The 16285-nt window shown below is 36.8% G+C and overlaps 1 protein-coding gene across 1 annotated transcript; it reads right to left on the bottom strand.

The window, feature by feature from the left end:
* Positions 1-3371: 3371 nt before the first annotated feature.
* On the bottom strand, positions 3372-6953 carry LOC121869872 (baculoviral IAP repeat-containing protein 3-like). The gene is given in 4 exon segments (XM_042371437.1): positions 3372-3566; positions 3568-3810; positions 5661-5833; positions 6920-6953. Coding segments are annotated over 4 exon segments (645 nt in total).
* Between the last annotated feature and the right edge of the window lie 9332 nt (positions 6954-16285).

The following is a 16285-nucleotide window of genomic DNA, read 5'->3' as shown; positions in this document are numbered from 1 at the left end:
AGATAAGTATAGAGTCCCAGCACAGAATTGATCCATAGCTTTGATGAAATTTTTAGCCAAACCGAGCTTTAGATGCAGTGGAGGCAAAAATATCTTTTCTGGATCTACAAGCGGATTGTGAGCACAGTTAAACCTTCCAGGCGCATCTCTTGGTCTTGTCGGCCAATCCTTTCTCACATAGTGCTCTGCATCAGCTCTGCTGTTCCACAAGCACAAAAAGCACATGTGCTTTGTGTAGCCACTCTGAAGGCCCAGTAGTAAACTGATGACTTTGAGATCGCCACATATCTTCCACTGGTGTTTCTCATACTCTATAGCGGCCAACAGAATTTTCATTGTTTCATAGCTCTCAGTCATTTTTGTTGCGTGTGCTATTGGGACAGATGGAAGCTGATTGCCATTGTGTAAAAGAACAGCTTTCAGAGAGTCTTTTCCTGAGTCTATAAACAGCCTGCAATCCTCTGTCTTGTATGTTTCAGACTTGCAGAGTTGTTGCATGAGAGATACTGCGTCCTCGCAATAACAAAGGTTGTTTGCCATCTTGAAAAATGCAGACAGCTGTCTATGTCGGTAACGCGCTGTAGTGATATGCACTCCATCTTCTAGCAGGTTACGCTGCTTTAGTCTGGATCCCAAAACTTCAGCCTTTTCTTTTGACAAGTTTAGGTCACTGATGAGATCATGAAGCGCTTCTTGAGTAAATAGTTTAGGCCTGGTATTTTCAGAGTCATCCTGGTAGTCGTTTTCCATTGAGATAGAGGTAGAATCGGAATCACTCAATTCTTGTTCAGTCGGTGGATTTGGAACTGGAAGTTCAGCACTGTGCGGTACTGGTCGGATTGCAGAAGCAATATTGGGGTACTGTACCTTGCCTCGTGTCTTGATTTTTATTCCCTTAATATTTGTGAGACAGAAGTAGCAGTCACTACTGTGGTCTTTAGGTTCACGCCATATCATTGGTACAGCAAACGGCATTCCTGAACTTCGTTTACCACACATCCACTCGCTCAGGTGGTTAACACAAGACTTACAGGCTACATGAGGTGCCCATTTCTTGTCTTGGTCACCCAAATGACATTTGAAGTAACTTTTGTAGTTCAGTCGAACAGCTTTTGTGATTGGTTTCTTGAGGCTACCAGGAGTGAAGGCACCACATATGTAGCAAAAACTGTCAGCACCGTTCACACACTTGCGACGTTCCATGTTTTGTTAATTTCAGAGTAATTACAAATCATGCAGGTGTAGATATGCAATATCATGAATCAGCAAACAGAAACAAACAAAAAAGCACAAATCAGGACAAAATAATTGCATAAGTGGAGCCAATGAGCATATAAATTACTGTATGAATAGCATGGTACACTAAATATATAGATATGCTGGTTCTGGAAAACTGAGCCTGATACAGCTATACGAATGTCATAATTGAGTTCAGCACATACAATTACACTAGAATCAGACTGTTTTGATCCAGAACCAGGAGAATTTTTTTTTATGTTGACCAGTGTTATATTAGCTATGTTGAATTTACATTGGTCTTTCCTTTATATTATAATAATAATAATAATAATATTTATAATGAAACCAGTGATTAGTAAAAATATAGCAACATGATTGGGATAAATAAAAATATTTATATTTATATATATATATATAGATATATATATATATATATATATATATATATATATATATATATATATATATATATATATATATATATATATATATATATATATATATATATATATATATATATATAATAATTGATTGATTATTAATAATATATTATTAGTACAATAATAACAATTAATTTTCTTTCTTTTCCCTTTAAAAAAAAAAGGTTCAAAGACCAAACTCCTCCTTACCAACAAAGTAATTCTGGAGTTAAGCCCAAGATTTATACTAATTATCGAGTTAATCTATTGGATGATTATATGACCTATTTAATGAAACAAAGTATAATAAAGGGGGTTATTGCCATGGGATTTTCCTCCGATATTTGATACAAGACAGAAATATTATAAGCATGCTTTGTAGACATTTTGCAGTGTGTTCTATGTGTATTTTATTATTAAGTACTTGTCCAATATGTACACAAATGATTCATTGTATTATTAAAGTTATTATGGCATAGTATTCCATGTTAGTAGCCAGCGTTGTAGATATTTTTTTTCTATTTCTTTTTTGTTTTTTTGTAAAAATAAAAAAAAAGATTGAAGGAGGACATTTATTTTACCAACAAAATTTACACTTTTTTATGGATTCCAAAGTGTAAGTTACCAACCAATAATGGATTTATATGGATTTGGTAAGGAGAATAAAAAAATCGATAAACAAACCTTATTCCATCTGGAGAGCTGGCAGGCAGTCGACTAACGTGGCTGTAAAAAAGTTGCCAGATGACACCATTTATTACAAAAACTGACAACTCTGGCTAGTATAAATTACGTTACAGTATAGGTTTTATTCAGTTGGAGGTTGGGGTGTATAAAAACCTACATTTATACTTACATTTTTATTTCAGAAAGCTGAATAATGGAACAATATGAAAAACAAGATTGCAAGAACACTTTTGTCAATTCCCCTTTAATAAATGTGGATGTCGAGACCCTTTCGAGAGCGGTATTATATTTTTCTCCGGGGGAGCATGAAGTAAAATGATTTCAGTGCAATTTGGAAAGCGATACCAGCGCCGCTTTCGACAGTGAAGCTTTTCATAGGGAGAAACAGCCCCAGTGCATATTTTTACGCACTTTAAATCGGTCCAAGACATTCTATAACATTGACAAATTCAGATTTGTAAAGGAACGGCTGGATACGTTCGAAGACTGGCCCCTGCGTTCGTGGATATCTCCCGAAGAAAATTAATTATTCTAATTGTGATAATAATGCTCTTAATAATCAATATATTAATTTAATCTATATATATAAAATATAATTTTTTACCTCTTTAATAAAATCCAGCTCCTTGTTCAGTTGGACAAATTCACACGATGGGGACCAACGGGCATGTACATTCCACGGTGCGTCATTTTCTTCTCAATTGTGAAGACCGATACCACAAAAAAAGCATCGTACCATGTCCGATAAGCCAGTGTAATAAAAACTTGTTTCTGCTAAATCATGGATTGTTGGTCGTCGTCGTATTTCTAGTGGCCACGCCGCCTCCTTCTTTTTAAAACTTTCCAGTCTAGTTTCAAACGTATTATATCTCTCAATTAAAGAGCGACAATGTGGAAAAATTTCCATTCTTCTTATCCAATTTGTCCCTGCAATTAACAATTAGAACGGTAATTATTATTTATTACTTATTATTATTTATTATTATACATAGACACATAAAAGACAGACAGACACACGAGTATAAATTACTTATCATGATGATAATCCTTCTCCGTTTTTGGAATTGGAATTATATGATCTAAAATGCAACTGTGACCCAGGCTAATGTTTCCCGTTGGTTGATTTTTAACGAAGGGACAATGAGAATGATGTCTGTTATATTCTTCAATGGGAAAAACATCCTGATCCCAATTACCTATGATACCCCGGCAGAAAAAAACCAGCGCAGAAGTCTTCCGTTCTGAGGTAATAAAAGCCAGCAGGGGCGAAATCTTCGGGAGATATCCACGACCGCAGGGGCCAGTCTACGAACGTATCTAGCTGTTCCTTTTCAAATCTGAATTTGTGAATGTTATATAATGTCTTGGACCGATTTAAAGTGCATGAAAATATGCACTGGGGCTGTTTCTCCCTATGAAAAGCTTCACTGTCGAAAGCGGCGCTGGTATCGCATTCCAAATTGGACTGAAATCATTTTACTTTATGCTCCCCCGGAGAAAAACAAAATACGGCTTTCGAAAGGGTCTCGACATCCACATTTATTAAAGGGGAATTGACAAAAGTGTTCTTGCAATTTTGTTTTCATACAGACTCAGTCTCGATTGTTCCATTATTCAGCTTTCTGAAACAAAAATGTAAGTATATATGTAGGTTTTTATACACCCCAACCTCTAACTGAATAAAACCTATACTGTAACGTAATTTATACTATCCAGAGTTGTCAAGTTTTTGTAATAAATGGTGTCATCTGGCAACTTTTTTACAGCCATGTCATTCGACTGCCTGCCAGCTCTCTAGATGGAATTAAGTTTGTTTTATCAAATTTGTTTATCCTCCTTACCAAATCCATATTAATCCAATATTGGTTGTTAACTTACACTTTGGAATCCATAAAAAAGTGTAAATTTTGTTGGTAAAATAAATGTCCAACTTCAATTTTTTTTTATTTTTACAAAAACAGAAGAGAAATAGAAAAATCAAATTATCTATAACGCAGCAAACATACTCTACACAATAGAGTATTATATTGAGGAGCAGAGGAAAGAACTGGGGGAGGGGTAGCTGGATTACTATATGATGGATTAGGTTGTGCTGTAAGACTTTCAGAGCAATATGGTGGATTGAGAGGAGATGATGGATTTGGTTGTGGTGGACTGGGTGGTAGTGTAATGCTATTTATTTCAGGGTAAGATGGTGGTGAATTTGGTGGTAGTGTAACCCTATTGATTTCAGGGTAAAATGACGGTGGATTAGGTGGTACTGTAAAACTTTCAGAGTAAGATAGATTGGGTGGTTCTGGTGGTGGTATGATCATATCTAAACTATGGATTTCAGGGAAATGTGGTGAGTATAGATTGGATGGTTGTGGTGGTGGTGTGAACCTAACTAAACTATGGATTCCTTTGCTGCTACTGTAGTTATTAGTAGTGGTTGTGGCTTGTAAAGGAGGAATTGGTTTGTCTATTTGTTCTGTTATCTCGGTCTCCAAAACTGCCTCAATACAATCTTCGATATCATCAAAGGGAACACCTCTCTTTTCGAGTGTTTTATAAAGAGTGCGCCTTACAATATCGGAGGAAAATCCCATGGCGATAACCCCCATTATTATATTCTATTTCATTAAATAGGTCATATCATCATCGTATAGATTTAGTCGATAATTAGTATAAATCTTGGGCTTAACTGCAGAATTACTTTGTTGGTAAGGAAGAATTTGATCTTGAATCTTTTTTTTTTTTAAGGGAAAAGAAAGAAAATTAATTGTTATTATTGTAATAATAATATACTATTAATAATCAATAAATTAATTAATTATATATAAAAATATATATTTTTTTTTTTACCTTTTCAATAAAATCCATCCACATGTTCAGTCACACAATGGGGACCAACAGCCATGTAAATTCCACGGTGCGTCATTTTCTTCCCAGTTGTGAAGACCGATACCACAAAAAAGCATCGTACCATGTCCGATAAGCCAGTGTAATAAAAACCTGTTTCTGCTAAATCATGGATTGTTGGTCGTCTTCGTATTTTCTAGTGGCCACGCCGCCTCCTTCTTTTTAAAACTTTCCAGTCTAGCTTCGAACGTAATATATCTCTCAATTAAAGAGCGACAATGTGGAATAATTCCCATTCTTCTTAGTCAACTTTTCCCTGCAATTAACAATTGGAACGGTAATTATTATTTATTAATTATTATTATTTATTTTTATACATAGACACATAAAAGGCAGACACGAGTATAAATTACTTACCATAATCCTTCTCCGTTTCTGGAATTGGAATTATCTGGTCTAAAATGCAACTCTGACCAGGCTGATGTTTCCCGTTGGTTTATTTCTAACGAAGGGACAATGAGAATAATGTCTGCTATGTTCTTCAATGGGAAAAACATTCTCTTCCCATTTGCCTACGATACCCCGGCAGAAATAACAAGCGCAGTGGTCTTCTTTTCTGCGATAATAAAAGCCGGCATTGGCTAAATCTTCGGGAGATATCCACGACCGCAGGGGCCAGTCTATGAACGTGTAGTGGACGTCTCCCCTACAACTGCCTACAACTGCGTAGCCACGCCACCACCTGTTACCGTCTTCCCTAGCAACCAAGTGTATCCGCATTCCAATGCCCGCCGTATCCTAGCAACCGAGCCAAAAGGCCGGCGACTTCTCGGGTTTTCCCAACATGACTCATAGCGGCTGCTGGGTATATAAGCTCTGTCTCTCCATTGAGAATTCATTCTGACCATTCTTCTTGAACAAGCAACACCTCCTCCTCCGCCGCTGCCTGGCTGCCCTTCGCATCTCCTCCCCTGCCTGGCGGTCCTCGCTCCCGCCAGCGAGCATGGCGACCCACCAGCTGTCCTCTGAGCTTCCTCACCAACCAACTCTCATTCTGCCCATTTTCCTGAACAAGCAACACCTCCTCCAGCAAGCTCCTAGCTGTTAACATTTATTCAACCAGGAGGCCAGCAACAGGCAACATCTTCTCTAACGAAGCTCCTGTACATCTACCTCCTTCAACACGCTACTCACCGAACGTCTTCTACTGAGCAGCTCCCCACCACACGGCATCTCCAGCACCAGACTGTCTATCATATAACTTATATATTATACAAGAAAACCACATTAGAGTTTCCTTCCATCCTGAGTGCTAGACAACATTAATATCTCGATACCCCTACAAACGTATCCAGCCGTTCCTTTTCAAATCAGAATTTGTCAATGTTATAGAATATCTTGGGCCGACTTAAAGTGCGTAAAAATATGCCCTGGGGCTGTTTCTCCCTATGAAAAGCTTCACTGTCAATAACGGCGCTGGTATCGCATTCCAAATTGCACTGAAAACATTTTACTTTATTCTCTCTAGGAGAAAAATAAAGCCTGGCTCTCGAAAGGGTCTCGACATCTACATTTATTAAAGGGGAATTGACAAAAGTGTTCTTGCAATCTTGTTTTTCATATTGTTCCATTATTCAGCTTTCTGAAATAAAAATGTAAGTATTACTGTAGGTTTTTATACACCCCAACCTCCAACTGAATAAAACCTATACTGTAACGTAATTTATACTAACCAGAGTTGTCAGTTTTTGTAATAAATGGTGTCATCTGGCAACGTTTTTACACCCACGTCATTCGACTGCCTGCCAGCTCTCCAGATGGAATAAAGTTTGTTTTATAATTTTCTTTTATCCTCCTTACCAAATCCATATTAATCCAATATTGGTTGGTACCTTATACTTTGGAATCCATAGTGTAAATTTTGTTGGTAAAATAAATGTCCTCCTTCAATCTTTTTTTTTATTTTTACAAAAAAACAAAAAAGAAATAGAAAAAAAAATATCTACAACGCTGGCTACTAACATGGAATACTATGCCATAATAACTTTAATAATACAATGAATCATTTGTGTACATATTGGACAAGTACTTAATAATAAAATACACATAGAACACACAGCAAAATGTCTACAAAGCATGCTTATAATATTTCTGCCTTGTATCAAATATCGGAGGAAAATCCCATGGCAATAATCCCCTTTTTATACTTTTTTTCATTAAATATGGTCACATAATCATCCGATAGATTAACTCGATAAATAGTATAAATCTTGGGCTTAACTCCAGAATTACTTTGTTGGTAAGGAGGAGTTTGGTCTTTGAACCTTAAAAAAAAAAGGGAAAAGAAAGAAAATTAATTGTTATTATTGTAATAATAATATGTTATTAATAATCAATAAATTATTAAATATATATATAAAAATATAATATTTATATTTATCCCAATCATGTTGCTATATTTGTACTAATAACTAGTTTCATTATAAATATTATTATTATTATAATATATAGGAAAGACCAATGTAAATTCAACATAGCTAATATAATATGCGGAATATTTCAGAGTTAATTTATTAGTTAATTTTGAAAGTTTAAATTCACTGAGTTCGCTAGATAGATCATCATCATCATTATCATTATTATCATCATCATCATCATCACTATCATCAACATCATTATCATCATCAACATTTTTCATTCCTCTTCTCCCTCTTCTTCCTCTTCCTCTTCTTCTTCCACCTCGTCCCATTATGGATTTCAGGAAAAGGAGGTGAGTATACAGTATATCGTAGTTATTAGAATAATTTAATCTCGTTCTACAAAACTGCCTCAATACAATCTTAGATATCATCAAAGGGGACACCTCTCTTTTCGAGATAACCCCCTTTATTATACTCTGTTTCATTAAATAGGTCATATCATCATCCAATAGATTTACTCGATAATTAGTATAAATCTTGGGCTTAACTGCAGAATTACTTTGTTGGTTTCATCAGTGCACCGTCACCACAAACTTCGCATTGTCATCAACAGCAGCCGCAATCAACCTTACATCATCTGAAACGAAAAATCCGTCGGTGTATTATAGCAATGTTGAAGTGATTCCAAGTCCCTCAATTTATTTCAGTACTATGGAAATAAATAATAAACGAAAAGATGTAATGAGCGTGATAGAAGCCGTCCTGGCGGACTTTACCTCCGACAATAATTCGTATAGTGTTTTACCCGATGAAACCCAACACCTAAATTCTATGGTGACAGTTCGAGAAAACCAATTGAAAAATAAAGTATATATGGACACTATTATCTCAATTCACTAATAGGCGTATTCATAGAGAAACAAATAATTTTCAACCCTCTCTGAAACTTAGGATTCCACAAATGGGAACTATAAAATAGATGAAAAAGTATATTATTGAGGATAGTTCTCTTAGCGAATTAAACGTTCATCTATTGGAAGTACAGTGTCGTCTTTTTTCGGGAGGTGGACATTATCAAGAAGTAGTTAATAAAGTTTCTAATATAGAATTCGATGATGATATTCATAAAATTATACAGCTAAAGTTAATTGATCAGTTAATTAAAGAATTAAACGACATCCACTGTGAAAATTTAATACATCCCACCAAGTGGAGCGTTTCAATGTACGTAGACCCCCATAGAAAAAAGAAATGTCCTCTCCCATGTAAGGATATCCTCTCTACCAGAGACCCACAATATCAAGACGAATGTCTAATGAGTCGCATTAATTTGGGAGTACACTATTTTCCTTTCATGAAAACCACCACCACCTCCAATAAAGATGTGGAAAAGGAATTGAAAATTATCAATAATACTCCATTGGGTGATTTAGTATTTAAACCCAATGGGAAATCCATATATGGTATAGGATCGAATTTGGTAAATTTCGAATCAGAAACATTTGTGGATACTCAAAGACAAAACAGTTGTCCTGTGAACGCTTTAATTTCATTTGGTTTAAATTGCATTGGAGTTCATGAGGGTAATTTGATATTATATTTGTCCTATTTAAATAGTGCGTATTATTCAGATGTATCTATGGATAATATTTCTTCAGCACCACAGCAAATAAGATAAATACTTAAAACATCAAAAGATATCAGGAGCGCTATAAGTAAGAAGTATGCTGTAACTATTAGTAAAATTCTTATAGAATACAAAGAGGAAAATAATGATTGTTTTTATAAAGGGTTCAAAAGGGAAACTGCTGACCTATGGGAAAGCGAAACGGATGTAGGAATAGATTGTGAATTTGAGAAACAGAAGGAGGATTGGATACAATTAATGAAAGGATAGAGAGAAATGATCATGAAGAGGAAGATAACATAGAATAAGGGTAAGATAACATAGAAGAATAAAAAATGGTATGAAATAGAAAGGTGTGGGAGATTTAATATTATATAAAAATGAATTATGAGAATGACACGTATTTCAAATACTTAAATATTAAAAAAAAAAACTTACATCAATTAAGATTTGTTTTTATATTTTTGATCAGCTAAGACTATTATGTTTTACTATTTCAACAGAAATAAAATTGATGTCAATCTATACTTTGGAGTTTCAAAATGTCGTCCATTCTATAAAAATATATTATCATTAAAATTTTTCCATTATCTAGCAACACATAATATTCCATTTTATGTAGTATCTCATAATAATAATAATAATAATTATAAATAATAATAATATTTATAATAACAATCTTATGACTATTACTAAAGATGCGTATTTTCATTTGATTGCAATAAAATACAAAAGTTTCATTTTAGATATTGAAAATTATTTATTAGAATATTTACAATCACTAAAGTATAAGATATCTATAATAATACAGAGTATGAAGCGTTTTGTAAATATTTTCAATTTATTTTTTAATACTGTAGTGGCACATTAATTGGTCAGCACTAAGGTCCACCCTTCTTTCTAAAAAATTCATGTTTCCGACGTACACGATTTGAATCTTGGATGGAAGCCTTGCGTATATTTTCTGGCATACCAGTTGTCAAAATTTTTTTTTATACCTTTTCCTCCTCCTAATTTAATATGTTCCACTTTCTTTTTCTCTTCTTCCTTCTTCATTTCCTCCTCTTCCTCCTCTTCCTCCTCTTCCTCCTTCTTTCTCCTTTCTTCCTTCTCTTCTTCCTTCTCTTCCTTCTTCTTATCCTTTCATCTTCTTCCTCAATTCTCTTTCTCTTTCATTCTTTCTTCTTTTTCTTTCCTTTTTCAACTGTAACTAGGTTATCTATTCCACGGGATAACTGGTGTGTTTGTTCAGTGGGGAAACGTATCTTAGTTTTCCGAGACACTGAATCTCAGCACATTTAGTGAGACGCTCCTTATGCTCCTCTTCCATTTTCTTGATCTGAACAGGCTCCCTACTGTACGGCTCAATAGTTGAACACAATGTACCTACCCCCCCACAGGTTGATAGGGGTGAATGTGATTACAAGAGATCTCGCAACTATAAATCCTCCAAGCTATGAGAAGGAAAATTACTCATACTTCTTTCGTGTGTGAACATTATTTTATTTTGTTGCTTATGGACTAATAAACGACCTAACATGTGGCAGTGTGTACCTGACTGTGTGAGGAAATAATAAAGGGGAGGGGAATTTTTTATTCTCTTTGTTACTTCCTGACTCACAGCTACTTTATATACACCTCATTCACTCTAATAATTACGTCTAATGTATATTTCTATCAGAAGCTAATTAACATATCGTTTGTTCACCTGGCCTGAATCTACTGGGAGTAAGGTGTAAGTGAGGTAATTACGAAATTATTACTTAATGGCTTAATGGGGTAGTGGTAGATAGGGGAAGGGGGTAAGAGAGGACGGAAAAAAAATGGCACATTAATTATACCATTGCGTGATCTAGGTATATGCTGATAACCACAAGGAAAGAAGAAAACACGAAGTTCCCAAGCGTTTCGTGTAATTCACATCTTCAGGGGTGAGTACAGACTTTTTCCTTGTGGTTTTCAGCATATACCTGGATCACGCGCACCTACAGTGATTTTATTGCATATATATATATATATATATATATATATATATATATATATATATATATATATATATATATATATATATATATATATATATATATATATATATATATATATATATATATATATGTATATACAGTATACACACACACACACATACATACAGTATATATTAGGGTGGTCAAAAAAATTAAGTTCCGATTTCTAAATGTGACACCTTACCAAAATGTTCCTTATATTTAATAAATAATTAAGTAAGAAATTCAGCTGGATCGAAGAATATCTGCAGGTCGCTACCGAGTGTTGAACTTTCACCAATAAATGCAACATGAGGTATTTCCGTCAACATATACATAATTATTGCAAACATATGTTAGCGATATACCACATTAAGGCTAAGAGTTCGTTTAGAACAGATTCGAACGTATATAAAACTCGTCTCATTCGCGGTTCAGTCTGTCAAGGCCATCAGTTGACGTGAGTGACTGATAGCGAGAGCAGGCACAACTGCGGTACGAACTTCGGTTCATAGGATACAGTTTATCAGATTTGATGCAGGCAAGCTGATTATATAACATGTCACTTTAAATTAGAATATAAAATTACTTCTTTATAAAAAGATACTGTAGCTACATCTATTTATGCAAATTAAAATTAGTAACCTACTATATAGTATGTGTTTGTGATACCCATTTGAGTGCCACTTGCCGGTTTATTTTTATGATGCAATAATGTTCAAACTTGCCATTAATATATGACGAATTATTTATCAATCATTAATAGAATTTATAAAGCATGTGGCATACCTTACAAGGTAATTCGTGCCCTAAGTGTTATTTTTGCAAAGAGGTCAATTCATAATGGGATAATTTTCTTGAAGACGGTCGAGAAATGTTGAGTATCCCTTGTACTTTTTTTCCCGCAGATGTTGATTTACGAATGCTGCTACTGAAACATGAATACCAGAAGTGATACCAGTGTCTGGCTGATTGGTCCACGGAGTGAAGAACTTCGGGGAGTGAAACTTCCTCGTAAGAGAGAGGCCATGGCCTTCTTTTTTCATTACCATTTGACGGAGAAGAAAACTGTGGAAGAAAGTGCTACTCTAACGACAGATGCTGTGATGAACTTTTGGGGTAAAGCACGCATTCCCACAAGACTGAGGAAGCACGTAATTGACGCAGTGATCAAGATCTTAGAAGAGTGGAAGAAGTTGAAGAAAAATCAAAACAACTCAGCCAAAAGGTCAGCCGGCCTTGTACAGAAAGAGAAGGCCTTCAATTCTTCCCTCGATTGGCTTTTCGACATAGCCCACAGTAACGCGTTGCACACCATGAAGATCGAGGAGGGCAAACTATTCCTTCAACTGCAACGAAAACCAGGGCGACCTGGTTACATGGGATCAGTCGACTGCAACCTTGCAAAGAAGGAGGCAAGAAAGGCTGATCGATTATTGCAAGCAACAAAACGGCGACTTGTTCAAGAAGAAAAGACCAAAATGTGGAAGGAAAGGATTGATCTGGTTTCATCATCTTCTAGCAGTGCGGAAATCTCGGAGGATGAAGAAACACCAGGACCATCAACTTTGCCGGCATCACCTTCAAAGCGTTCACGGAAGCTAGTAGTCAACCAACATGTCTGATTGTCTGTGCAGCCCTCTATCAGACCAAAGTCTCTGACCGAAACTCCATGTATATCCTGTCAGCTATGGCTCAGATTATGGGGTAAGAATTCTCTAATTTATCTATCAGTCCATCTTTAATTCGCCGCCATCGAATCCAGTACCGTGAGAACATCGCAGCCATCATCAAAGAGAAGTTCCCCCCTATGGCGCCACTTGTCATCCATTAGGATGGCAAAATGATGACTGATAGCATTGGCAGAGATGTCGTAGACCGTCTCACAATCCTTTGTTTCAGGAAGCACTGCAACCCAACTCCTCGGCATCCCGAAACTACTGTCTGGCGCCGGAAAGTCTATGGCGGATATTATCAATAAAGCTATTGAAGAATGGTCGGTGAAAAACAATGTTGTGGCGATGTGTTTTGACACGACAGCCACAAATACAAGTGGAATGAATGGAGCCTGTATTCTGTTGCAGCAGAAAATGGAGAAGGAACTCTTACATTTTGCCTGTCGACATCACTTACTTGAAATTGTTTTGGAAACAGCCTTCACGGCGAGATATTCTAATGTTTGAACGTTTCCAGCAGAAATAGGGTTTACTTGACAAAAGCATTCCCTCTACTGTGATGGACACACGTCCAGATCCCTGGTTACTAGAAATTGCGGACGAGATCATCAAGTTTGCGACAGAACAACTTGAAATTCACCAGCCCAAGGACGACTACAGAGAGCTCCTGAAGCTATCGATCATCTTCCTTGGTGGGGTTCCTCCTCGTGGTATCAGTTTCAAGGCACCAGGAGGCCTCCATCGCGCTAGGTGGATGACTAAAGCCATCTATTCTATGAAACTCTGAATGTTCCGGGCTCAGTTCAAGCTGACTCCACGGGAGGAGACAGGTCTAAAAGCGGTTCATCATCAAGGTATATCTTAAGTCCTGGTATCTCTCTCCTGTGCCCCAGCTCGCTCCCGCACAAGACCTCTGGCTTAGGGTGTGTCAATTTAGGGGGTGAACTGGCTAAATTGAAAATCGAGTAATTTGGTAGCAATTTATTGTAGTCTTTAAGCATGCAAAACAATATTCTGGCATAAATTTTTTTTTATAATAAGTCCTACCTACATCAAATGGATTTTTAATTGTACATATTTGTGAATTTATAACATAACCACCGTTTGCACACATGTTACTGTTTCAAGTTTCAAATTATTATATTTTATTATCCGTAGTCTATTTGAAAGTAACCAATGCCTTCATACTCTCTTTGCTTTGGTTTCTTGTCATCAGTAGTCTGCTTGCTATTTGTGCTTTGATGTAACCTTCTCGCCTCTCGTGGCTGTAAACATGGCCCGTTGCTTCTGTGACCATTTTCACACATCTCTCCACACTTTGAGTGTGGGAAGGCCACTTCGGCACCTGCATTGGAGTCTCTTTAAGGTTTCTCAATTCTTGGCTAGTTAGACTTGTTGTCAATGGTGGCTCTAAGACTTCCAAACTCAAGTCAACCAATTCTGACAATTTGGTGGCATTGACGTTTATTGGGGGAACTTTTCTTGAATGAAACGAACAGTCTCCCAACTGGTCGTCATCTATTAGCGTTCCTCTAATCTTTAGAATGACTTCTACAGCCTCGGTTCGGAGATTGGTACATTGACTGCAAAGCATTGCTTGCAAAACTGCTTCTGATCGAGCATACCAAGCGGACCTTCTTGCCACAGGTAACACGATGTCCCTCACTACCTTCCTCTGTGTTCTTACTAGCTGCAATTGAAACAAAAGGTGATTGGGCCCATCCACCCACATAGGATTAAGTTTCACACTAAACCACTGGGGAAGATAAACTCCAATAATAAATTCAACAATTAACCTCAAATTCTTCAGCACTTTGCCCTTCAATTCGTGTTTGGAAATCCAAATCCTGCAGAAACGAAGAGCTGTAGTTAACCAACGGCTGTGACTGACAGGTCCAATCTCCAAGAGAGCCAATGACTGAGGCACTTCTCCTGATCTTATTGCTTGGGCAATACGATAAGCATAGGATTGATCTGTGCTGAGATCTTTGATGACTCCTTCAGACAACGCCGGAAGGGGAGGGCCAACTTCGACCTTTGGAAAGGTTGTATTTATTTCTAGTTGTGTTGCTTCATCCAGCATGATGCCAAGGGGACCTGACCACTTGTTGTTGCTCTTTGTAGGACCATCAAGTTCCTGGATGAGATGACGAAGAGGTAGCTCGCCTGTATGTAAATCACATACAATCCAAACAAGTCTTCTTCCTAGTTTTTTCTCTAAATGCGTCATTACACCCCCCTGCCATCCGGTGTTCACTGCAGTTGAATCTCCACCAACAGCCTGCAGTGAACTGCCAAGTCCTCTCTCCTGAACCCAACATAAAATATGATCAGCAATGACCTCTGCATGTTTCTTCCCTTCTACTTCAGTTTCGGGAGCAAAGTGAAACAAAAACCGACCACCAGGCTCAGAACAGACAGAGTAGTGTTCTTCTTTGATGAGACCTGGAAACTTTCTGTTCACTCCCTCTACTTCTAGCAAAACTTTTGTGTCATCTATTCTTCCATCAAACAAAAGACAGGAGAGCCCTCCCTCGCTTAAATCTTTTTCATGCTGATCAGATATTTCCTTCATTATTTTTTCTTGTGCTCTTCTAATTTTATTATGATCTATCACCAAAGATACATCCTCTCGGCTGATGAGGCCTGCATCTATCCAAGCGGCAGTTGCAATTTCTGCAGCCTCACGAAGTCCAGCATGGTGGCGAATACTAGCTAAAGCAATGTTTGAAATATTTCTTGTGTTGTATTTCATTTTCTTTGGTAAAGGTTCAGATGGCTCTTTGGAACTATCATCTGATGTTGCTTCCTGTTCATCAGAAGAACTATCAAAGAAGTGATAAACATCTTGACACAGCTCTTCCTCTCTTTGGATGGCTTCTTCACTCTTCATTTTCTTCTTTTGTTCCCTCTCTCGGATTTGTTCTCTCTTCTTGGCATTAGCAATCTGCTTCTTTGTTTCTGAATAATCTATTGAACCCATTTGCATACTTCCTTGGCCTTCTGCCTTTGTCCCTCTGTGCCTTTATAAATTCAAGCTCTAAAACAGGGATCTTCTTTTCACGAGGACAACCACAATCAATGTGGGAATTATTTTCTCTCTTACCTGAGTGAGAACAGTTGGATTCAGAACATAATTGTATGGAGCACTTGCAGGTCAAAATGTCAAACAGAGTATCAAGTGTGTGCAGAAATTCATTTTTCCTGGCCAAGTTTCCTTTACCAAGTGATGTTTCAACTGCTTTGTGCCATAATTTCGTTAGTTTTAGCTCAATAGTTCGACACTGATTAATCACAGGTGGTTTGAATAGTGCATTAGCTTTTGTCCATTGATGCAGAAGAGGGACTATCATGTCATTTATGAGTTCTTTAT

The sequence above is a fragment of the Homarus americanus genome, unplaced genomic scaffold, assembly GCF_018991925.1.
Source record: "Homarus americanus isolate GMGI-L3 unplaced genomic scaffold, GMGI_Hamer_2.0 scaffold14467, whole genome shotgun sequence".
Taxonomy (NCBI): domain Eukaryota; kingdom Metazoa; phylum Arthropoda; class Malacostraca; order Decapoda; family Nephropidae; genus Homarus; species Homarus americanus.
The sequence above is the reverse complement of the archived record's forward strand: the minus strand, read 5'-3'. Positions and strand labels throughout refer to the sequence as shown.